Source organism: Triturus cristatus, chromosome 12, assembly GCF_964204655.1.
Source record: "Triturus cristatus chromosome 12, aTriCri1.1, whole genome shotgun sequence".
Classification (NCBI taxonomy): Eukaryota; Metazoa; Chordata; class Amphibia; order Caudata; family Salamandridae; genus Triturus; species Triturus cristatus.
In genome coordinates, this window is record NC_140595.1 from 842,710,666 (window position 1) to 842,736,683 (window position 26,018).

The following is a 26,018-nucleotide window of genomic DNA, read 5'->3' on the forward strand; positions in this document are numbered from 1 at the left end:
AATTCTTTTACCCAACATGTTCTTTTTACACTGATTTAGCAGCTATTTCCGTTTGGCCATAAGAAAACTCAAACTGGCACAGATCTACTTTGGTAGTCTAATTGTAAGATTTTTGAGAATCAAATATGATCGTATGATGCATAATTCACACAGTATTAGATAGCACTTTCATAAGACGACAGAAGGCAGCAGCTGTAAGGTACAATTTGGCTGCAGCACCAAAGTACAATTGGCAGGCAATAATCAGCGTATGAGGAGTGCTACCCCAGGCAAAGGGCAATTTTTTGCATGAAGAACTGAAATTCTTCTCTGTCTCTGAAAATAACAGTGTTCAAGTATTTGCCACTTTCATTCTTGCAGCATGGCATGTTGTTCACTGGAGTTGTGTGAGGAGAATTGGAAACAGCAGAAACAAAAAGGTTTCTATTGCCAAGATGTTATATTCCTGCTTTTAGGCCAGCTACGGGGTCAGGTACTGCCACACCAGCGAAGTTTCCTGATCCAACCAATCAGGAGTACACTTTTACATCTCCACCCCGAACAGCCTGTTCCTGTGGCTTCCCTTCCTCATGGGCAATGTTGGTTATCATCCCCATTTTTAACAAGCATTGGCATAGGCAATAGGTCTTGCCTTTGGGACCTTATAAGTGTTTAGCCATGCAACGGTTGATGTTGTTGCGCCAAGGATATTGAGCTGGATAACTAAACACTTATAAGGACCCAAAGGCGAGACCTATTGGCTATGCCAATGCTTGTTTGTGTGGAAATAGTTATGGAAGAAACTGATGTCAGCGCGCTGGGGTGGTGCATATAGGGATAACGTAACGTCACTTCTGACTTGGACAAGGAGCGGATCGATGTCACCTACTGATGCGCAGAGGTACTGCTCAAGATTTTCCAGAGCCAGTTTGAAGCTTGGGGAATATTCAAAGGAGAAAAATCAGCGGTTAGATAGAGTTTATACCAGAAAAAGCGTTACCAAAAGTAAGTAACTTGATCGCAGCTAGCTTGCCAAAGGTGGTGTCACCCAACTGCAGTCGACGGCATCCCTGCTGTTCGACCTGGGCTTTTCAATCAAGTAGCTCATATCTCTTGTGTGGCCTTCCCAATGTCTCCGGTTCATAGGGTCGGTACTGAACACTACCCTTCTCCACACCTTTCCTCCACCTCAGAATCATCGACGTTCACTAAATGGTTCCAGCCTTTCATCAAGACGCGCTTTCTACATTCTCCTAGTCATGCTCGGGTGTTAACACATGAGGGCCTTGCAGTGGTATCTCCACAGGCAGTGGCTACAGTATGGGGGGACCTCGCAGACTCCATTGGCATCTCCCCCAGCACTGCGGTGGAAATGGCTTGGTTGGGGAGAAAGGGGAACCTCCACTGTGGGATTGTCTTCACTTCCCCTCCGGCCGTGACTACGGTAGTGACAGATGCCTCCACCTTGAAGTAGAGAGCTTACCTGGAGGACCTGGGGGGATCAAAGGCCGCTGGTCTCCCGAAGAACTCATTCTTCACATCAACAGAAACACCGACCACCTCAACTAAACCAAGAATTTCTTACAGTAGATCGTAATCCAAATTTTATTATTGTTACAGCGGTAAGACAAAAACATACAAATGCCCCAGAATCAGCTGCTACACCTTAGAACAGTGGTCTTCGAACCCGCAAGGTTCATCTCTCAACCCAACCCTGCTCAACACCTACGTGACACCCCTGGCCAACATCGTCAGAACACATGGCCAACATCATTTCCTAGACAGACGACACCCAGCTCATCCTTCTGCTCTCAGAGGACCTCTCCAATACCAACTTCCACAATTGAATGACGAGCATCGTCGAATAGATGAAGATCATCTACCTGAAGCTCAGCACGAACAAGACTAAAGTGCTGATCTTTGGAAGCAACACCTCCCCATGGAACAACATCCAGAGGCCCTCCGATGTCAGACATAAACCTGCACCGACAGACCACGCCCGCAACCTTGGAATCATCCTGGGCAACAAACTCACCATGAAGCGCCAGATCAAACCAAGCGCCTCCACCTGCTTCCACACCCTACGCATACTCCAAAAGACCTTTAGATAGCTCTGCGTTGACACCAGAAAAATCACCACCCAAGCCCTAGTCACCAGCCGACTCAACCACGACAACGGGCTCTACGCAGGAATCGACACCTAACTCCTGAAGAGACTCCAGACTATATAGAACTCAGCTGCCAGCCTCATGCTCAACATCCCCAAATGGACCCATATCACCCCACCTCAGGAGCCTCCCCTGACACCTCATTCAGAAAAGATGCCAATTCAAGATGCTGATAAACGCCTACCACGCTCTCCATGACCAAAGACCAGCATGCATCAACCACCACCTAAATTACCACCAACCCTCCAGACTCCTGTGCTCTGCCTCCCTTTCGTACACTTCCTGCATTCGTCGCTCCTTCTCCTACCTCGCTGCCAAGGGCTGGAAAGACTTTCCCCTCCACCTCCAAACAGCATCCTCCTTCACAGAATTCAGAAAGGGACTCAAGACCTGGATGTTTGACTGATCGCAGCAGGATCCTAGCGCCTGGATACCCTCACGGGTGATTAGCCGTGCTCTACAAGCCACGATTGATTGAAATCCATACCTGCGTGATTGGCTCATAAAAGCAGACTCTCAGAAAACGGGAATCCAAGACTTCAGAATTACTACTCGGCCTCTAAGAAGACTAAGTCTCAGCAGCATCGACGCATCAGTTCCAATGCCTATCCAATGCCTCGCATACTTGGGTGTGGAGACAAACACAGAAAGAGAAAACGTGTATCCTTCGTGGGAGAGAGATAAATCAGTTCTCAAGAAATGCTTGAAGATGAGGAAAAGTTCCAGTCGTAGAGCTTGGCAGGTCGCCTCCCTTCTGCAGTTCATTGGATCCTGCTTAGGTATAGTGCCAAACAAAAGACTGTATGTAAGACCCCTCCAGCAGTGTCTCAAAGATCAGTGATCACAGAAGAAAAACAGGCTGGGAGGACCAAAAATTCCTTACAGCCCAGGCCACACGATTGCTAGCATGCTGGTGAAACTATCAGAATCCCCAAACAAGGCGTTTACCTCCAAAAGAAAATTCCAAAGCAGATAATAGTGGATGATGCCTCAATGTCGGGGTAGGGAGCCCATCTCAATCGCCTGACAATTCAGCACCTTTGGAAAGTCAAAGAAAAGACATACCATATCAACCTATTAGAACTAAAGGCGGTTCACTTAGAACTCAAAGCTTTCCTATCCCCCCCCCGGTAAACAACAGCATCATGATTAAACAGACACCACCACCATGCATCATACCAACAAACAAGGAGGTACAAGATCAAGACGTGTTGCCTCTTCAAGCACAAACTTTAGAACAATGGACATTGGCCAAGGAGTCGCACTGACTGCAATACACATCCCAGGAAGTCCGAATCAAGAAGCGGCTTTTCTCAGTCGACACAAGGAGGAAAACCACAAATAGGTCCTGAACGACAAAGGCGTACAAAACATATGTGGAGAATGGGGGTGCCAAACATTAGATTTAATTGCTGTGCCAAAAATAAAAATATGCCAAAACGCCATGTCGGGGGAAAAGAACAAAACTCGCTCTTAAATGCCCTTTTGATCAAATGCTCAGTGCCATCTGTCTGCAACTTTCCTCCAATCGCACTCGTACCATCAGTGATTGTGAAGTTATACAAATTCAAATAAAATGGTTCTGATGGCATCAGATTGGCCAAGACAGTCGTGGACTCTGGACCTTCTAGATCAGTCAGTTGTGCTTCACCAGAGGTTACATTGCAGGCCAGCTCTTATTGCCAAACTTCAGGGCGAGAGCCAACACCTGAACCTATAGTCCTTGAATGTGGCTGCGTGCTCCTGAAGTCCAGCAGTACACACATCTAAATCTAGCTCAGGAATGCATGGGCATACTTAAAGAAGCAAAGCGTTCACCTAAAAGATCATGCTATGCACTAAAATTAAGCAGATTCTGCATACGGTGCCTCAGTAAAGGCCACGATCCTAGTATGTTACAATGCATGCTATTACATCGCGTTCTATTACAACGCGGTCGTTACAACGACCGCATTGTTAGAACGCAATACCTGTACATTGCAAGTCATTAGATCGACTTGCTGTAGGCGGCGCGCTGGACTTAGGAATAGTATAATTTACTATTCCAACTCCAGTCTACGCAACAGTAGGGAAGGTGTTGGAATAGTAAATTATACTATTACTTAGGTTAAACACCCCCTACAGCAAGTCGATCTAATGACTTGCGATGTAAAGGTATCGCGTTTTAACAACGCAGTTGTTGTAACGACCGCGTTGTAATAGTAACGCGATGTGATGGCAGAGTTGTAAACACGGTTTCCCCTATCAGGGGCATAATGGAGGCACCTGTGGTATGGAGGGGATTAGGTGGGGGGCCCCATTGAACTCAACGCAGATGAGCATCAGTGAGATATGCAGGCTTCAGCGACCCATCTTCAGATTCTGCATGGGGGGTCCCATAATTTCACGTTCTGCCACAGAATCCTGTTTCACACCAGGAACCACTACTATGACCTTACTTGCTGTATTTAGCCAGATTAGAGTCTATCGGGCTGCTAAAACAGCATCGAAAAAGTTGCCACAGTAAGTTTCATTCCGTTAGATACTAGTAATTGAGGAGTTTCTGGAATGAAAAAAGGTTTTTCCCACCCGGGACAAGGCCGACCCCACCATTGGAGGTGAACCTAGTACTTTCAATATTGGTAGGCTCTCCCTTTTTAATCGCCGTCACCTCGGCTAGAAGAGGCAGCGAGTAACAATCTTCATAATGTTTTATTCCAATCGGGTTGTTTTAAGAACTCATCCTTCATTCTTCCCCAAAGTTGTGTGATATGCACATCGGTCAAGCTCTTATGTTACCTGCTTTCTTCCCTAACCACCTACTCCCACAGAGAGAGTTCTCCACTCTGGATAAAAACGAAAGAGATCAGAAAAACAAAACAGTTGTTTGTAAATGATGGCCCTATTAGACAATCCTTCACAAGTTAGATTGTGGCTTGTATTTTCTAATTTTTCCGTCTTTCAAACCAGCCATTAACAGGAAAACCCAAAGCCCACTCCACCATAGAGAAAGCGGCTACTACAGCCTGGATAAGAAATGTCCCTATTTCAGATTTTTGTAGAAATGCAACATTTGAATCAGTCCATACGTTTACAAAGCATTATTTGTTTGAAGTCTGATACCCGAGCAGGGGCCAAAGTAGGGCAGGAACTCTCTTGAATCTTTTTAAATAAGAGCCTTTTGTTTTTTCTCAACACAATGTATACCTAACTGATGTATATTTGTATGTACGTATGCTGTACACCCTCAGCTTGCTGCTCTGTTCAAGCACTTGGGTGTCAGTGAAGATCCGGCGATGCACAAGAGGTGACTTACCTGTGGACCTGGTTCTTCATTGATTGAAGGATTCTTCATTGAAGTCCTAGACAACTCGCCCTCATCCCTGGGGGCTTTAACACTGGGCAGTTATTTATACATACTCATACTCTGTACTATCTCTCAAATTAGAACACCTCCTGAGAGGCAACTGTCAGTACAGTGCATTCTGGGAAGAGGTGCCCATCCAGGTTTTTAAAGAGACAAGTTCCTTTTTTCTGCTGTGTTCAATGTGAGCCCAACAAGCTGCAATTTACCTTCGTCTTCTCTGCTGAAAGGGGGTTTCTCTGCATTTCTGCGAGGATAATCTGGAGAGTTATTTCAAACATCCATGGGCAAGCGAGGCCTCTGCTGGCTTTCATCCCACTGATCTGTATATGAATGCCCGGACCAAGATCTTCTATGATACTGTCTCCACGGAAGGCGACTACATGAAAAGGTGTTCTGTGGCCTGCACACGCAGCGATTATTCAAGCATTTATGGCTTCAATAAAGATATGTAAAATGCAGAACAAGGACTGCAGGTACAGGAGCCTTTCTTTTTGCACAACTGTCCCTTCACTTCTATGTCACAAACAAAGACTATAGCATATGCCCTTCCTTCACTGCACCCTCCTTTCATGGTCATTGTTCCTTTACCCATTTGGAAAAGGTATACCACAGACATTTCTGTACTAACATACATATTAATCTGTTGTTCTGCTCACCATCCTTTGCATCTGGATGGGACAGGCCTGCTCCAGCAGGTAAGACTGGAACACACTTCTTTAAAAGATCCCCGTCGCTGCAAGAGCTTTGGAGTCTCCATGTTGGAGTGTTCCTCCACGTGCATGAGCATCAAAGCCTGTTGATGCATCACCACTGCAACACCCTCCATTTCTGTTTTGTGTGCAGGGATCGGCTTTGCTGGCTCTTCACCCTTCTAGAACAGTTCTCTACTTCTTTTGCTGTCTCACATTTTTAGAAGCATGTTCTTATGCTTTTTGTTTTTATAGTGACTTAAAAGAAGAACTTGTCTGACTCTGCCGTACTTCGTCTTTACAACGGTCTTCACGCAATGCCTAGGTTGCAGCACGCAGTTCTTGGATGCTGAATAGCACAGACTCTGTATCTCATATTTGTAAACCTGTATCTTGGGAGTTTCTGTGACTTCTTTACTGGAATCCTCCTCAGATTGCTAAGGAACCAATCTGTTTGTGTCCAGGAAGAGGCTGGTACTGAACTATACCTGGGCCAGGACCGAATCTGGAGCTTCTAGTCAAGAGGGATAAAGTTCTGGGATCAGTTGTGTTGTCGTTCTTGCCTGTTAGTCGTTCTTGCCTGTTGGTATCTCCAAGAGGGTTGCCTCTTCTTTTCTTGAACACGAGCCTTCTCATCCTGCCAGAAGGTTATATTCTGTTTTTAAAAAGCAGAAGTGGCATAGACATTTTTCTGCCACCAAGATGTGCTTTGTCTGGTCTGTTTTCATGTTTGGCTCCTACATTTGCCCACTGTGAAGTCTTCTTTCCTGCAACGTACCTTTGCCACTTGAGCTGGTCCTCGTTTGAAGCCTTCCATGTCAAATCGCTGGAAATTCAGAACAAAACATCTTCGGAAGAGCAGTTTGTAGGTAAGGGTAACATACAAGCTCAGTCATCTGTAGTTACCAATGTCTTGAGTAAAGGGAATTGTTGAACACCTCCTTCAGCTTTGGGTGAGAAAGAAAGCGAATCATGGGAGGATTGGAGTAAAACAAAAATATCACACCGCAACTCGTCTTCAACAAATAAAAGCAGCCTCGGTTAGGGCAACCTAAAGCTTAAAAAAGTGCAAAGCAGCTTCAGAAACTGCAGAGGAAATATTCTTCTGCCCTAATGGTGACCAGTCCTACTGATTCATTAAGTGAACCCTTGGCCAAGTAACCGCTGTGAGATGCCGTTTGCATACAAGGTGACCCACACACCAGCGATGTCCGTTTATATTTCCTGCATCTCCTGAGCCGAGGCTCGCTCTACTACCACTGGGGATTCCTAATAATTTTTCCTTGTTTTTGTCATTTTCTTTTTTCAAAATACATCTCCCTTAAGTCTTCAGGAATTAAACTTTACGTGACTTGTTGCTATGTCTGTGGCAGACTGGTCGTCCGGCTGCAAGTGGGGTCTTCCTCATCACCTGAATTCATCTCTTGCTGTCCCTGCTACTTTATGATGCACCCTAAAGCTTTCTGTGACATGGAAGTTACATTGGTAAAGACCGTCTTGAAGGGGCATCTCTGGCTCCCAGAGCCCCTCCTGGCATAGAAGCAAGCTCAACTTTAGGGGCATAAAGGTTGTCCTATACTCGCGTCTTTTTCCACAGTACCATCTTCTGCTAACAGTTAGAAACCAATAAGCAGGCTATAATGGCTGTTTTCGAAGATGTACTTTCAGATGCATGTACCGTGGCCATCATGGTGCCCGAGACATCTTCCTCTATTCCTTCCTTTATTTGGGCACCAGTCACTTCAACCGTATCACCAGCTCCTTTGAAGTTAGCTACAGCCTTACCCCCAAAGCAGGCTCGCATGCCGACTTCGAGGCCATCATCTCTTCGACCTACCATGGCGTTAGCTCAGAGATCTGCATCAGATGCCTGGTTACGGTGCCTGTTGAAAAGACTTCTATGTCGCGGCAGCTCTTATACACTGTCAGGTTGAAATTTAAGAGAAATGTGGGAATGAGAAAGAATTCCCAGAGTTGCCTGCCATGCCCAAACAGAATGTATACAAATGTATTAAGACTTTGGTTCTGATGCTGTGCTTGATACCGTCCTTGCGTTTCTGTCACAGTGAGGATGGCCAGAGCCTTGGGTTCTGACACGAAGTACATTTTGCAGCAGTATTTAAGGAGGATTAAGAGACCATTAATGTCTGAATGCTTTCAGCCCAGCATAAGACATCTTGACTAACCAAACCAAAATGCTGTCAAAGACACAGATTTTGAAGAATGTTGCCCTTCATGTGGGCTTAAATGTTGCAGTGGCCAGGTCATCTTCAGGGAAGAACAAACCCGCTCCCTTGGGTCCTGTTGAACTTGTCAGTTCATCTCTCCCTGGGCAGAGCTTGGTTGTACGGGCTTCCTATGCCAATCTCAATCTATAATCCACCGAAAGAGGTTTGAAACTGTGTGAGCCTCTAAAGGATAAAGATACTCACTCAGGTCACTAGGGTCTGCCTGCATTCAAGAAATGGTCACCCATGGGTGCCATCTGCCTGACCTCTTGAAATCCAGGCGAGTATGGCATGGGCTCTGCAGAACAATCCATGCAGATGGACTCAGCTTTGCATTCCGTGAAGTCAGCTGTTTACGGCAGCATTTGTGGGTATGTGCAACTCACTTCTCCTGCGGCATCCGGTCATGGAGTCCAGTAACGCAGACTTTCCATGCACCAGGGTTCCTGTTTGGATGCCAACCCACAAAGTTAATACACATCTTCATTTTTTTGTAAATTATTTTCAGGGTATTCATTTCAGCTTTTTTAATTTGTAAGTGTAAATTAAATTTACCTTATTCTTTAGTACTTTCTTGTTATTGTTTCACTTTCCAACATTTGCTCCTTATTTTCTTTCATTTATTGAGAGTGTTTATTAAGTTCAAACTTGGGCTAATGTACCTCTCACCATTCCGTGCATTTTAATATTTATCACAGCTTATTTCCTTGCCTTTTCATCCTTTGAAAGAGGAGGCAAGACTTTCTAGGCCGCGGCCTATAATGCTTAGCCATTATATGTAACCTCTGTGTCCTTATAGGGTTGGTGATCAATCAATCAATCAATCAGGTGTTAAGCGCGACTACTCACCCGTAAGGGTCTCAAGGCGCTGGGGGGTGGGGTGGGGGGGGGTCGCAAGTTCCAGTCCCTCAAGGTGGGGGTCTGTCGAAGAGCCAGGTTTTGAGGTTTCTTGCGAAGTTGGGGAGCGATGTTGTCTGTCTGAGGTGGAGAGGAAGGCCGTTCCAGGCTCTGGCCGCGTGTAAGGAGAAGGAGCGGCCTCCAGATCTGGTTTTTCAGGGGCAGGGGACCACGGCGTAGGAGAGCTGGGCTGATCGTAGGGTCCTTTGGGGTGCGTGGAATTTGAGTCGGCTGTTCAGGTATGCTGGTCCGGTGTCGTGGAGGGCCTTGTGAGCGTGGGATAGCATCTTGAAGGTGACTCTAGCTTCGATGGGGAGCCAGTGGAGTGTGAGCAGGTGCTGGGAGATGTGGCAGTGTCTTGGCAGGTTGAGGACCAGTCTCGCGCCGGCGTTTTGGATGTTCTGTAGCTTGCGGGTGAGGTTTTTGTTTATTCCGGCATGGAGTGCGTTGCTGTAGTCGAGCATGCTGGTGACCAGGGCGTGAGTGACGGTCTTTCTGTGTTCGAGGGGGATCCATTTGAAGGTCTTACGTAGGAGGCAGATGGTGTGGAAGCAGGAGGGCGAGACAGAGTTGATCTGGCGCTCCATTTTGACCTCTGAGTCCAGGATGATTCCCAGGTTGCGTGCGTGGTCCATGGGGGTGGGCGGGCTTCCGAGGGCGGGGGGCCACCAGGTGTCGTTCCAGGCGTCGGGGTTTGGGCCCATGAGGAGTACCTCCAGTTTTTTGGTGTTTAGTTGTAGGCAGCTGTTTTTCATCCATTTGGCGACAGCTTCCATGCCTTCTCGAAAGTTATGTCTGGCAGTGTTGGGTTCGTTGGATAGGGAGAGGATGAGTTGGGTGTCATCTGTGTATGACACAATGTTGAGTCTCTAGGTTCTGACGATGGGGGCGAGCAGAGCCATGTAGACATTGAAGAGCGTAGGGCTGAGGGAGGACCCCTGGGGGACTCCACAGGTGGTCGGTGTAGGGTCCGAGAGGAAAGGGGGGAGTCTGACCCGCTGCGTTCTGCCGGAGAAGAAGGAGCGGATCCAGTCGAGGGCCTTGTCTTGGATCTGCGTATTAGGGTGCGGTGAGAGACTGTGTCGAATACCGCTGAGAGGTCGAGGAGGATGAGGGCTGCTGTTTCTCTTTTGCCCAGTAAGGTGCGGATGTCTGTTGCGGCGTGGAGGGCGGTTTCCGTACTGTGGTTTTTTCTGAAGCCGGATTGGGAGGAGTCGAGGATGTTGTGCTCATCAGTGAATGTGGCGAGTTGGCTGTTGATGGCTTTCTCAATGACTTTAGCTGGGAACGGGAGCAGGGAGATGGGTCTGTAGTTTTTTAGGTCGGTGGGGCCCGCCGAGGGTTTCTTCAGGATGGGGTTGATCTCAGCGCGTTTCCAGTCGGGGAACGTGGCGGTTGCTAGGGAGCGGTTGATGGTGTGGCAGAGCATGGGTGTGATGGTGTCGGCGGCGCCGTTGAAAATGTGGTGGGGGCAGGGGTCCGTGGGGACCACGGAGTGGATTGACTTCTTCGTCTTCACTGTGTCTTTGGTGGTGAGGGCTGTCCAGTTGTCGATCGCTGGCTTCAGGGTGTCGGGGGTGGTTGGTGAGGGTTCAGTGTGTTGGTTGTCTTCGTCGAAGTTGTCGTAGATGCTTTTGATTTTGTGGTGGAAAAAGGTGCTGAGTTTGTCGCAGAGGTCTTGTGAGGGAGGGATGTCGGTGGACTCGCTGGTGGGTTGGGCGAACTCCTTGATAATGTTTTTTTTTTTTTTTTTGTTTTTTTTTTTGAAAACCTTTATTGACAGTTCAAGAAGAACAAGTATGGGCCTACAACCCCCCAGGGCCGGCCGCTAAGCAATCAGAGCAAGAACGACAAGTATAAACACAGGCAGCACTTCGGGGAGCAAAATCGTACTGCTTATACTGTGGACAGCGTAAGTAGGGCACCAGGAGAAAGAGGTTTTCATTTTATGATGAAACAAGGCAGAAGGATCAGGTGACAAGCAATTTTAAAACAACGATCACGGATATGCAGAGTAATGAACGTTAGCGATTTACAGCAATCTATTCGGTCGATGGCGCAAATACAAGAACATCAGGATGGAGAAAAACATAGTCTACAGCTGCGCCCGCAGTCCCCCGCCAGAACTCCCCAAGAACACCCCGGAAGTTGTGAACACATGGAACGGCAACAAGGCATTATCACGCTGATCCCAGAAAAAGAAAGACAAAAAGAATCAGAGAAGAAAAAGGAGGCCATGGAAAAAGATGAAGGAATACAGAGTCCCCTCCCCCAACCCCCCACCCTGCACCTCTGCGGATGAGTACGGCCCCCCCCCCCCAGCAGTGTGCCTGTCGCCCTGGAACCAGACCCGAAATGTAGGAGAATAGGGAAAAAGAAGTAGGAAAGGACCCCCACCAGACGGGGGGGTTGAGAAAGCATTTATAAACTGGAGGAGGGCCTTCATCACAGACCCCCGGCTTCTCCCTCCCGCACGGTAAGGTTCCCCTAAAGTGAACAAGGAACAGCACAAAAACAATCTTCTCAAACCACAATGGGGAGCATTATGCACCTATTGTGCCAGTAGCCATGTCAGGAGAGCACACCACCCCAAGCCCGCCCGTCCACTAGGCGACCACCCCCGAGGGGCCAGCCTCATCCCTGACCACTCTGTGGAATTCTGCCCATGCCAACCCCTCGACCCAGCACCATACCCAATGTTCCTAGGCAGAGGAATGTCCAACAATGACAGAGAAGCGACGCACACAGGTGGGGTGGAAGTCTCTGAGCATCAACACAGTCCGCCGCGTGAGGAAACAGGCTTCCCAGTGCTGCCCTAGGGTCTGCACTGCACGCAAGGCTCAGGAAGGAAGAAGCAGCCAAAACAGAAATTAGTTGCTGGAGTTGTCTCTGGGTCGCAGGAGGGCATGCACGGGATGAGGCCACCACATCCCACTCAGGTCCAACGCCTCCGGGACAGATCAGGCCCTCAGAAGGTCGAACACACTGTAGCATACTGGCCGGGGCGTCCAGTCGTGTACTAACCTCAGGGGGGGCCGCCACAGCGTCCTCCTGCGCGCAGTGTGGGTAGACTCTGTGTTCGTGCGGACAGGCGGGCCGCCACTGCCCCAACTCCGACGCAACACCATCGAGCTTACTCCCCAAGATCACGAAACCATGAACCAAGGAGGAGTGAAGAGTACCAAGAGCCTCGAGGAGGTCGCCGTACCCCAGCTCAGCTCTCTGTGATCTCGCCGCCACACTCCCAAGAATCGTACGCTCACAGGCCCGCTGCGGCCCAGCGGACAGGATGGTAGGCTTCATCGACCCAAGATGGCCGCCAAGTATGCCCGACCCTCACCGGGGCCGGGACCCCGGGACAAGCGTCGCGATGTCCACGTCGCGGGTGACCGGGCTCCGGGGGCAGGCAAAAAACTATCCGTGGTCACGGGCAACAGTCGTCCCCACCACGGACCAGCTCCCGTAGAAATCCGGGGGCGGCCCGCAATGATCGGGGCAGGATACGGACGGCGGCCGGGCAGCTCACCAGCAAGGCAGGGGCAGTCACCGGAGGATCTAAGATTTGCACCCCCGGTCATGCACTCGGTCAGCTACACTGGGCAGTAGAAGTGACCACGCCGGAATGTAGGCCGAGTTTAACACCGCTTCGGTGGGCCGACTCCACCCAGTCACCACCGGCCGCTGTTGTCGCACTGCCACCCGGCCACGGCGCCCACTCGATGTCCCGGCTCCAGGGCCGCACAGGCCGCAAAGTTCAGATGCAGTTTTCTCCGGCGATAGCACGGCTAGAAACCTCGGAGTCACACAGCCGGGAGCCCCTCTCCTTCAGAAACACGACCACGTAGCACAAGTTGAGGATCTCAGGCAGGATATCCGTGCGGGGTGCGGAGGTTCACGGAGCCGGGAGTCTACGCTGCCGTCCCGGTCGCCATCTTGGCTCCTCCCTCCTTGATAATGTTGAAGAGTTCTTTGCTGTTGTGTACATGAGTGGAGATTCTGTCTTCAATCGCTTTTTTCCTCGTTTTTCTGATGAGTTGGTGGTGGGCGTTGGTGGCCGTTCTGAAGTTGTTGTGGGCTTCTGTGGATTTGATGTTCCTCCAGGCCTTTTTGAGGCGGCGGCAAGTGCGTCTGGACTCTCGAAGTTCGGTGGTGAACCATCTAGCTTTCTTGGCGTTTGGTGGTGTTGTTTTTCTTGAGGGGGGCTATGGTGTTGGCGCTGTCGGAGATCCATCTGTGCAGGGTTTGGGCTGCGGTGTTGAGGTCGTCGTTTTCCGCGATGGTTGGGGTGGAGTTGATGAGGTTAGCTGGTCGTCGGTGATTCTGGTCCAGTTTCTTTGTGGGAGCAGGTGCTGGTGTCTGTGTATGGTGGGTGTTCTGAAGGTGAAGTGGACGCATCAATGGTCAGTCAATGAGAGGTCGGTGGTGTGGCTGAAGGTGATGGAGTTTCCTGTTGTGAAGAGGGGGTCGAGGGTGTGTCCTGCTGAGTGCGTGGGTTCGGTCACGATCTGGCGGAGTCCAATGTTGTGGAGGTTGTCCAGGAGGGATGTGGTGCTGGGGTCCAGTTGGTTGTCGAGGTGGAAGTTGAGGTCTCCCAGTAGGGTGTAGTTGGTGGACGCAATGGCATGCGGGGAGATGATGTCCGTGATGGAGTTGGCGATAAATCCGCGGGGTCCAGGGGGTCGGTAGATGAGGATTCCTCGGAGGGTCTAGGTAGGGCTGGCCAGTATCTTGAAGTGAAGGTGTTCCATCAGGTCTGTGGGCTCGTTGGGGAGTGTGCTCAGGCGGAGAGTGGATTTGGTGATGGCCTTTTAGTAAATTTTCAGAGGTATCATTGTGATAAGGCAAGCTTAAAACAGGTCATTTCTTATTGTCAAGCGGTGCAACGGACTGGCAGAAAATCCTGCCCTGGTTGGATTTTGGGCCAACACTTCAATAAAAAATGGCTTGTACTCTGGCTCTGTTAGGAGTATGCTGCAGCGGATTTTGTGCTACACAACCACCTGCTCCTTAGTTTATTCCTTAACCAAATATTCCTGCGGTGTTTCATAGAAGCAGGATAGGTCTGTCACAGGCATACTCAATCCTTTCTGTTGCAAGATTCAGTAATTCAGATCCTCAACCCTTCACTCGGAAGTGGTTCTTATTGTCGATCTGAAGGAGTGGCGAACCATTCGGAGAACAAGGTTGGTACATTTGGTAACATCCTGTCTGATGGATGCCCTGGCTCCTGCACGGTCCTACAGCCCCCTGTTGAAGATGTGGATCTTGAATTTTATTTCACATTTCTGTGTTTACTTTGCCTCCATCCTCTGTGTTTTTAAACCCTCTGGGTGCTAGGAGAATTCACCCTGAGCTGATGTCCCCAGTGAGTGGGCTCCTTGGATGGGATTGGCACATCACTTTAAGTGAAGCCACGACAAACTTGGTGTGATATCGGAATGTGCTGCTTCATACTGACGATGAATTATTTCTGAGGATTTCTGGCGCCTGGAAAGGACTTTACTTAAGGTGCTGCAACAATTGCAGTCTTATAATTCCTGGAAGACAGAATATGTTCATAAAATGTAAACCGGGTGTCATCATCGCCATATCTTTGGACACATGCACCATGGTTCCTCAAAGGTGGACTTTTAACTTCTTTCTCAGTCTTTAGAGTGTAGGGAGCAGTGTAATGTGAAAGAACCTGCATCAGAGAAAGGAGCATTCAAAACAAACCTCAGGACTTGCAGGTCTGATGGCCACTTGCATCTCTCCTGTGCCCTAGCACATTTCTGTGTAATGATTTTTCAATTCTTTTGGCTGAGCACGATTCTTCACTCTGCAGCATCACAATGAAAGAAGACTGTAGCCTCTGTTGGAGTCTTTGCTGGTGGAGTCTAAAGTCCAACCGCTTATAGGAGGACCCTTATGGACTCTGGCTCCTCACGTCACTTTGACAACAAAGGTATCCTCATTTGACTGAGGGCTGCTTTGCAAACGTCAGTTGGGCTCATAAATTCTAAACTCTTCTGCGCAGATATGGTCTCATGCTCTATAGTCGTTTCTTCCTCCATGAAAACACTGATGCACTTAAGTGTATGCGTCCCCCGTTGCTGTGCAGAGGGGTGATGCTGAGGTGTGTAAGATTGAGAGCATTGTGGTTTTTGTACATGCATCAATGACTATGTTATCTCCACTATGACTAACAGCCCCCCTCTACATGCTAGTCCACTAGGCAGTCACTCACTGACTATCAGAAAGGTTTGCCACTTGTCACTGCCTGTACACCTTTTTGCCCTCTTCAGCTGAAATCTGGATCACCAATGATCTGCCCACATCGATTCCAAAGTGCCCTTCCCCCGCACCACTTCCCTGTCCTGTTAAGGGTGCATCTTTCTATTCGAGGCATGTTCCTGATTGCGTCTTACGCCCCTTCGAAAAAAGCTTGGCCTGGGTACAAGGATTCAATTAACCTAACGTGCGTCACTCCGCTTCCAGCTTTTTTAAGGACATGGGATGCTTTCCTGCCAAAACAGCTGCCCTTGTTTCCCATGATCTCCTTAACTGGACAGGATACAGCACTAAGGCCGCCCTGGACTCAGCCGCTGACTATTTCACTCAAGGGATCTCGTGTCTCTGCTAGCCTCTTGCTGTTGGATCTGTCCATTGCATTTGATACAGTGGACCATTCCATCTTAATTACTCTTCTTAATTTGAACAGATTTGCCAATTCCGCCCTCTCCGTACAAGGACGTTTGCAAACAGTCCTGTTGGCCCCTTTCTGTTCTAAGGAATGCCCAATATGGTGCAGCGTCCTCCCCCCTCCAACGTCTGGGAGAGGTGATCATCAGTTTTGGGCTTTACATGTTGGCTTATGTTGACAACACACAGATTATTTCCAAGATTACTAATGAAACATCACCTCTCCTGACCTCCTTCCTCTCAGCAGTACAACCATGGGTGACAACCAACTTTTGAAGTGGAACGTGATAAAACTGAAAATGTAATCTTAGGTGCCAGCAATATAGTTTGGTCCGAAGGTTTATGGCCTTCACCTCTGGGAGCTCTGCTGCTCAGTGGCAACAGCTGGAAGGTCCAGGCTTCTTGTGTCACCAAAACCTTCTTTCAATGCTCAGATCCAAAAACATGTAATCCCTGTTATCCGGCACTCAAAGCCCTGAGAACCGTCTGCCCGTTCTCTGGGACAAATGGACAGTGGTCTTCTTTGTGTCTCGGCTCCACTATGGTGTGCTGTCAAGCTCTGGTTTCCTGACTTTCAACATTGTCAGACTGCAGGGATCCAAAAGATGCCTCTGCGCGCGCCGCTGATCTTTGGAATTTGTATTGTCGGAGGCGTGACGGGCGCAGCATTGGATCCAGTAAAAGAACACATTCACGTCAAGCTCCTCTGACTGGTTCATTGGGCCTGTTATCTCAAAATTAAACTTCTGACTGCTCTAATGTGTCCTTATCATCGAGGGAAACTCCTCCGATCAGGTCTCTCCCACTGTTTTCCCTCCCAGGGAACAGTCCTTCAGAATCCTGGACCCTAGACTCTGGAACCAACTAACACCTTGGCCTTCGCCAGACCGCCTGTTACCAGATGTTGCGCTGAAAGCTGAAAGCTTCCAGCTTCTTTATCCTCTCTCCTGTTCCTGTAGGATTGCTTTTTTCAAGTCTGACTATTTAGTCTGTTTTCTTTCCTCACCTCCTTCATAGGGTCTGCAGTTTTAGGGCCCCTATGCCTGCTGGTGATAGTTTGGGCTCTAACTTAATATATATGTATATTTTTGTTTTTCAATAACTTCTGGGTAATAGGGATATTACCCGGCGCTACTGGTCCCCACCAGTTTTGTAAATGTAATACCTGAAAAACCTTACTGAGAAATTCTCAACAGTACACAATAAACATTAAGGATTCTTGAAATGTTTTTTTTAATCTTATTTATTCATCTGATGAATTGAATAACACAGAAATACAGCCAGCACATGTTTCACGCTCGGTTGCACTTCTTCTAGACTATTAAACATAGAAATCATCAATCAGTATTTATCGCACATCAATACAAAACCATATGTTAGAACAATTGTAAAGTAAGCAGTATTTCTCTTGTTTTTCAAACAATTCATTTTTTTTTTTTTAAACATGTTTTTATTGCAGAATTACGAATGAGGCATCCAGTATGTCGACCTGTACACACATGGTGTCTGAAAGCACCCCCACCGTTATAACAATGCACACAGCCGTTCAGCCCACATCCCGGAGGCCGGGCGGCATACTAATACAGATACTCAGAGTGTCATGACGATCTTCTCACAGAGATGTCAGGTCAGCAGCCCAATATAATATCTGCGTTTATACCCAGCAAACTCCCTCCCCAAAAGCACCGCCAGACAGGAACCACCACTCAGCTTGGTCGGCACCGAGTTTGCCCTTGCCCACACCATCAGTCCACACTAGCGCCCTCCCATGGTAACAGTGCCAAAGGCCTATCATATAGCACATTCTAGGTGCCCAAGGGGAGCTGCCCCGGAACCCCGGTCCCTTATGGTCGGCCATCATTACTCTTTACTGTCTACGCTCTTCTGAACACTACAACAATACCCCAGTAACTCCCCTCCACCCTGCCCACCCCCCAACTGCACCTGATGTGGGTCATAATTGTGGGTTCTAACGCTACTGTTCGCCATTCATCGGGTTTTGCACGTAGTCTCTCAAGCCTCATGGAACCCCGCCCTCCAAACCTTCGCGCTCTGTACGCTCCAGCCGGTAGTCCTGCAGCGCCTGTACGATCATCTCCCAGGCCCTCACCCACTCCAGGCCCTTCTCGTCACCCGCCCTGGTAGCCTGTCGCCTTCTAACCACACTCTCACATCTAGCCCATTTCAGCAGCTCAGCCATCCATCTCCCAACTGATGGGCCCTCCCGAGATTTCCAGTGCCATGTAATTTCTCTCTGGGCCAGCATGAGACCTAGGTCAATAAATTTACTCGTCACTTTCGTCTTTGCTGTGTGGGGGAACCAGAGCAGCAGACATGCCGCCATGTCGAACTCCACCTCCCGGTCAGTGACTGCGTTCAAGAGCTCTCCCACCTCGGCCCAGTACGTCCCTAGCTTCGGGCACCCCCACAGAAGATGGTCCAGCTCGGCCCCAAGCGCTAAGCATCTCGGGCATGCCGCATCCTGCACCTTAAAGTGTCTAATCTTTCCCAGGGTCAGATAGGCCCTATGGAGTACAAAGAAGTGTACCTGCTGAAAACGGGCATTCCTACTCCCCTTCCACGTCCTCCGCATAATATGGCTCCAGACCGTGTCCGGAATAGGTTTGCCTATGCTGTCCTCCCATCTCTCCTTCAGTGCTGTAAGCGGCTCCAGTCCCTCCTGTAACAGTCTGGAATGGAGGCAGGTCACCGCCTTAATCTTTCCCGCTGCCATCACCACGTACTGGCAGGTCAAGGCCACGGTGGGCTCCGCCAGCCCTTCCCTCCGATGCTTTTGTATCGCCGCACTCACCGCCGCATGCAGGAGGTAACTCCCATCCGGGAGGCCAAACTGTTCCTGCAACACCTTGTTTTTCAAACAATTCATATCCCTATATACACGCGTGTGGCACACACACACATCCATATTCTTTTTCTAAGCAGCATAAAATTCATATTTATCAAATTAACCTAAATTACATTGTACTGTGGCACATAGACACTCAAGAACAATAATACATTTTTAAAAGTTTTTCTAAAAATATTTTATTAGCTATGTGCACTTGCACTTTTTTCCAGGGGTATCACACAGTAACTAACTCGATTTCCCTCTTGGTTTTACTCAAAAACCCTTATGTTTCAATACAAAACTGTAAAAGCCACGTTCTAATAAAAAATAAATTGTATGCTGTGCAAATTACCTCTCACTTTTATACTTGTTGTTCAATGAGCTGATTCATAACCAATTAGGTATTTCTTTCCGTCTTTTGTATTTGCAAATGTATACCTCTGTAATGGAAAAATAAAATGATGATTTTATTTCATAGTGTTAGGGAATGTCATCTATAGTGGTCTTTTCTATGTATGTATCTATACTTACTATGTCAATGGGGTTGCTGTTCAACCCTTTTCTTATATATATCCTATTCTTGTTTCTCATCTGCACCTTCCACTCGTCCTGTAGTTTGTAGTAAAAGCAGGCATGTGAAGGAAAAGTAAGTACTTTCTTAGCACAAGTCCTTTTTTAAATCACCTTTTGTGATCTTCCTAATAAAATATACCATTATCAATGTTCTCACCTGTGGATCATTCTTCAATCATTTTTAAACATGCATCGAGCCAAAACAGCATAGTATGAGCTCAATCCACCTGATTAGAGATACTACAAATGAAACTGAACAATGTAATGTCAAGAACCGATCAATGGTCTCATTCTGCAACAAGGTTTGCATCATCGTGCGCAAGTATCTAGATAGGTCTAGTTGCCGACCCGCTCTCTGCTTGAAGTTACCACCAACTTGATCATATTGCTCATTATCAGATAAAATATAGATGCAGTTCATATTAGCCTACATTCTATATTTATAAAGACATCACGCAATGGTAAATTTTTTGTTAAAAAAGGGGAAGGAAGAACTTATGTTTAGCCTCTACCACTTCTCTTGTCTTTTTTTAAAATAAGCATTTTTAATTTTCAGGCCCCTCTGGAAACCCTCCGAAAACCATTGCACGTTGATTAGCGTATCCTTCGGTCTATATTAATTATGACCCCAAGCTCAAATAGATTTATGTTAACAGAGAGAAGAAAGACCTCGTGCTTAGACTCTTGAATAAATAAGCATTTATTAGTTAAAATCCCCTCTAGAGTCCCTTCAAAAACCATTGCGTGTTTGTTAGCGTGTTTCACTCTAACAGCTCTGAAACCCGTACGCTCTCACCCACAAAATCATTACATTTTCCAGCATTTACTGATAGTTAAACTGCTAGTACAATTTTAATCTAATTACAAAAAGCTAAAGACTAACCCCAGAGACTTTAATGTCTATCCTCACTCCCTGCAAACTTATTTCTCTATACGTCCATTCTCCCGTCCATTTCAAGATGCAAGTGGTGTGGCGGGCCTGACCTTCTATTTATACTGCGTCTCTAATTGGATGCATTACACCTGTGTACGTGCAAAAATCTATCCGTTTGAATCTAGTTTTTGCTTTGATTTATAACTCCCAATTTCATGTAAACACCTTCTATGTTTATAAATAACATTATAAACACAAAACTAGTTCTAAATTTAAATATTAATTTCTACCCATCATCTTTGACAAAAACTTATGGTCCCTACTAACGTACCCTACACTCTAGACTGTGAAGCATCATCTCGTGTTATTTAAAAGAAACCTTCTCTCCGGTGCATCTTAATCTAGATGGAAATTATGTATTTTTATTAAAGTTGAAAGTCCCTTCACGGGGTTTTCGAAACCTAGTTGGTGTTTTTCCATACCATTTTCCATGAGTTTATATACCTCGCGCAATGCTTGTATCATCTATTGTTTACAGTAAGTATAATTCACTTAGGTAAAAATTAAGATAAAACTGGTATCTTCTTTAACACATTTCCCATTGTTCTTAAAGCTCCTAACTGAACAGAGATAAGAATTTAAAAACATTTGTGACCAGAAATATTTCTTTAGTTAACTTAGAGGTCTGTATATGGAGCTTGAACCCTAGATGCTATTCTTCACCTCTTCCTACTTTTGCTTGCAACTACCCTGCGCGATGAAACTGTCATCTAATGTTTGAAGTGCTAGTTTTTCACAAATAAATATTAACAGCATCTTGACTGGTCCATTAACACAGTGTTTCCATTCTATTTGGGAAGGACTATACTATCCATTTCCTTGCTGTGATATTATTGGTTATTCCTAATGACCTCTAACCGACAATCTTCAATTATTTTTCAAAAGAGCGGCTCTATCTTTTGTTTTGTTTTCCCAAGTGGTGAAGGGTTTTTGTGCTTTGGAACTCAGTTTTCCATGTCATTGGGATTTTGCTATTCTAGATAGTTCTATTTCTATACATCCAGTCTTCCTTTTTATGGTCTCTGCTGCTGATCCCAGAGCAATATGAGATAGATCTAATTTGAAAACTATTTTAGATTACCATGTGGAGTTCCCTATCTATGTTGGACCCAAATTGGACTGTTTGGAGTTTGTTGCTCCAAAAAGTTTCCCTTATTCTTATTTTCTTGTCCAGATCCCCACCTCTCCTGTACAACGTTACATGTTCCAATCCCATAAAACATATTCCTCCCATTTCTCACTGTCGATTCTACATACATCTTTACACAGATGCACGTCATTGAATAAACACAGCTGCTCGTGTTTCAATCGATAAAGGAGGCAATCTCCAATCTCCTACTATATCTACTGTCCTGAAACCTTTTAGCTTTATCAGCTACATGTTTGCAACAGATACAGTTGTTGTATCTGTACGAACTTTGGGAAGTATGTGCATACAAATGTTTCTGTTTCAGTTACCATGTTGGGAACGTGATATAGTACAGTGGCACTAGGACTCGGTAGTGTTCTTAGAGTAGGTGCCTTCTTATAAACCATAATAGGTTTGGGAAGTAGAATTCTATTCATATCTATATCTAGTGTAAGAATATCCCAGAGAGGTGTACATTTGCAAATACTAAAGACGGAAAGAAAGATCTAATTGGTATGAATTAGCTCATTGAACAACAAGCATAAAAGTGAGAGGTAATTTGCACAGCATACAAGTTATTTTTTTAATAGAAATTAGCTTTTACAGTTTTGTATTGAAACTTAAGGGTTTTTGAGGAAAAAAAAGAGAAATTGAGTTACTGTGTGTTACCCCTGGCTAAAAGGTGCAAGTGCACATAGCTAATATAATCTTTTTAGAAAAACTTTTCAGAAATGTATTATTGGTCTTAAGTGTCTATGTGACACAGTAAAATGTAATTTAGATAATTTTTTTGTATGAATTTTGTGTTGCTTAGAAAAAGAATATGAATGTATAAGCTGGAGGCCACACTACTATTGATGTATGATAAATACTGATTGATGATTTCTATGTTTAACAGCCCTGAAGAAAGCGAGTGAGCGTGAAATATATATATATCTTTTTGTATAGCGTGACCTAAATTGGAAATGTTTACTTTTAAACAAGAGAACCACAGGTGTACTCCATTGATGTTTCTGCGGGCTTGATGGTGCACAAAGTCACGGGTGTGATGCACAAGTTTTGGAGATTGATAGGGTTGCAGTTGTACGTACCATCTCCATTTGAGAGACTCGTTGTCGGTGGATCCGTTTAGGCTTATTGGTGGAGCGTATGATGTATGGAGATCTTGGATTAAAGCGGTGGGGGTCAAGCAGCTACTGATGGGTGTCACGCAGCTACTGATGGGTGTCACGCAGCTACTGATGAGTTTGTATCCACGCCCCTTCACCACAGATTTTCACTCTCCTTCCTTTCTTCCAAAAAGTTACTGCATGTTGTACAAATACACCTAAAGCTTTTGTTTTCATACTTTTCTTTTTTCGTCACTCTTTTGTTACCTGTAAATTTACGTTGCTACAAGAAAGCATATTTTAAAATTAGAGCGCTTAGGTGGGCATGTCAACAAGGGGATGCGGGAGGAAGGCTGGTGAGACACAAAACTTTGTGCGCCTTTCCTTTTGGCCTTTACTCTCCAGATATTCATTGCTCCTTATTGGCTCTCCCTTCTGCAGGTGTTTTTTGCCTCTGTCCGATCTGGAGGAAGCAGCCAGGTCTACTTCATGACGTTGAACCGGAACTGCATCATGAACTGGTGATGATGCCTCCAAAGAGGTGACGTGTGACACACTGGATATCTGGGAGCTGTGCTGATTGCTTTCCGAAAGATCTTAAAGAGTAAATCCGGGAGAGGAACAATCCCCAGGAGATGAGATGCCACGGGCATCCTTTTCTGAAGCCTGCTATCACTGGAGCCTGCTGGGAGTGATGGCATGCCTACAGCTGTTGTGGTCATGTGACTGTTAACCCATCATGCTTTTTAAAATGTTACGGAGCTGTGCCTGCTTTTTTTCTCTCTATCTCTTTATCGCTCTTGATTGGTGGAGGACAATCAATGATTTAAGAAAACTTTTATCAATTTTAAATCAAAAACAAAAAAAACACGACAAACCCTTCTCCCAGCTCCAAACCCCGTTCCTCCCTCCTCCGCCTCTTTCCAGCGGCGGCTCATGGAGAGCCCTCAGGAGGGGGCTGCCTGAAAGTTCAAGCTGCACTCTTCTTATGCGTAGCCGAAAAGGTTTTTCTGTTTGTTTTTCGCTTCCATGGGAGGTTGAAGGGGCGGGCCACTGGTGCTGGAGGTGAGGAGCGAGACCAAAACAGGACGAGGTACTTACGCACTTTATAAACAATCAGAGACCCTGTACCCCAAAATCCCCAGGATGGTTCTTTGAGAGTCCCCTGCTTAGGTCTGCTACAGGTACCCCACTCCTGCCAAGCCTCCTGTCTTCCTGCACACCACAGGCTACCATCCACCCCCACATTTAAACTTGAAACATTCGGGTGCAGGAAAGGCCCAGCATTTGGCATTGCAAGTCCTCGCCTGTCTCCTAGCAATGACGTCAACATTTCACTCTGACCTTGTGCAGTTTATGACCTTGAGTTCTCACCTTCTCTGCCTGGTCCTTCACTAACAGCAGAATGAGGTTCACACTGTCCCTTCTGGCTCCTTCTGCACCTCTCTTCCTTGATGTAGAGAAGTCCCCTTTCCCACTTCTTGTAACCTCCGCTCTCAAGAGTCTCTTCCGTTTACCCCTCCTTGTTAGGCCATCTCCGTAGCCCCTAGTTCAGATTTCAGAAAGAAGTGCTGTTTATGGGTCCTTTCATTCACTGGTGTTTTGTTTTTGGTGTAGGAGGGAGGGCAGCTTGCCGTATTTTGTTAGACAGACTTTTCCTTAGCTCTCAAGAGTCCAGGCTAGCTTAGGTGGGAGTGTACTCCCTGAAGCAAGCCCACTTTCTCTCAATTCTTTTTTAACATAGCTGAGGGGAGCACTAGAAAAAAGAATATTTCAGTTTTGGGTCATCAGTCTAACAGCTCTTACCTCATCATGATTGTAGAGGGTAGAACATACACTCCTGCCTTGTTCTCAACACTCCACATAGCGAGAAGATATTGTGGTTCTTTGTCACTCTTTCCCCAACCACAGTTTCGGATGCCATTATTTCGATTTAAAAAAAAATCAGGTTAGCTCATTTTCTCCCTAACGGTTTGTGTTGCATTATTTTGGATTTTTATGTTTTGTTTTTTTAAAACATTGTGTTTGTGTGTGTGTACACACACATATATAGTTTGTGTTGCTACTGTTCTTTGATTGAGGTAGAGTAACTCCCCGAATCACCTTTTTTAAAAAAAATGCTTGTGTGTCTATGTATATATATATATGCATATATATATATACACATACAAACACATGAATTACACTTTTATCATACTTAGACGTATTTAATACGAAGTAAAGGTGGGACGGAATTGTGTTGGTATGCCAATACGCTAAAAAACGGCCCTGCTTTATCTAGTACGATTTTAAATATTTAGTAAGGTTTAATAACAAAAGGGGGAATGCTGGCTGTTATGATACGGTTTTGGGTGAGTGGATGGAGGAGAGTACACAGTGGGGTTCCGCATGGGAGGTTTCCGGAATAGGCAGTGGTCCTTAGAAGGCATAAGACCACAGTCTGAAGATCGCTCGTGCCCCTGAACGGGCAAACTAGCCCAGGATGGAGGCGGCTAGGGATGGCAAAAGCTGTTGGGCAGATGACTTTGCAATGACGAAAGGCTCTTTGGTGGGAAGCAGCCTTTGACTTCTGAACCACACCCTAAAAAACCTGTGTGACCACTTCGCTGGAGAGGCGCGCTAGTGCCCGGTCACTGCAGCTGGTTAAAAGGAACAGTGCTCTGGGCAGATGGCTTATAACACGAGTGGCATGCGATTCTGTGACAAAATGAAGCTGTATTCTTAGAGCGCGTACTGCTTGCCCCTGTAATCCGCTCCAGATTGTTGTGTGCCCTGGCACTGCCACTTTAAGAATGTGGGTATTCTGTTTAGAATCAGTCCCACCTCCATTTCCTTCGTGTTTCTGACATTTTAATTCACGACACCTCATCTTCCCTACTTAACAAACGTGTTCTGGCTTCCACACTGACCAGACTCCGTGGGACAGATCCAGTGGGGCTCTTGACAGCGGACATCCTGGTGGTGCGAAATTTGAAGAATAAAGACGCAACGGAAAGAAAAAAGTTTGTTCTTATTTTTATAACTGACAGATGCTGAATAGTTTAAACATAAATAGGACGATGACAGAGGCAGAGATATTTTATGTAGCAAATTGTAAAAATGAGAAATTGGACTAAGCTATAATGATGATATGGTCTTGTATGTATAATAAAGTTACAGTGTCTGCTCTACTCTCCCAGTTTTTCTATGACTTACTTTTTGTAGGTGTGGAACTCTAATTCTTGGCTCACCCTGTTGTGAGCGGTAACAGCCAAGTGAACATCTACCTGTCCTTCCTTTTAATCTATTTTTCTCATGCATCATAATCCATGTCTATTATATACCAGAAGGTATGGGACAGCCTGTGAACACCTAATTCCTTATATTTCTGCTGGATACTCCCAACCACAGATTTGTCCTATCTGAAAGAGACTGTAGTTATAGATTCCTTACCTTAA

At 46.4% G+C, this 26,018-nt stretch overlaps 1 protein-coding gene across 8 annotated transcripts in view; it reads left to right on the plus strand.

Annotated features, from left to right (window-relative positions):
• The window catches only part of MINK1 (misshapen like kinase 1), a 965,829-nt gene extending 940,078 nt beyond the window's left edge, over positions 1–25,751 (plus strand). For all 8 annotated transcript variants that reach the window (XM_085637899.1, XM_085637895.1, XM_085637897.1 and 5 more), the window contains one exon: positions 23,023–25,751. In XM_085637899.1, coding sequence (XP_085494025.1) covers positions 23,023–23,106 — 84 coding nt within the window. In that variant the 3' untranslated portion in view covers positions 23,107–25,751. The remainder of the gene's footprint in view (positions 1–23,022) is intronic.
• Positions 25,752–26,018: the final 267 nt, after the last annotated feature.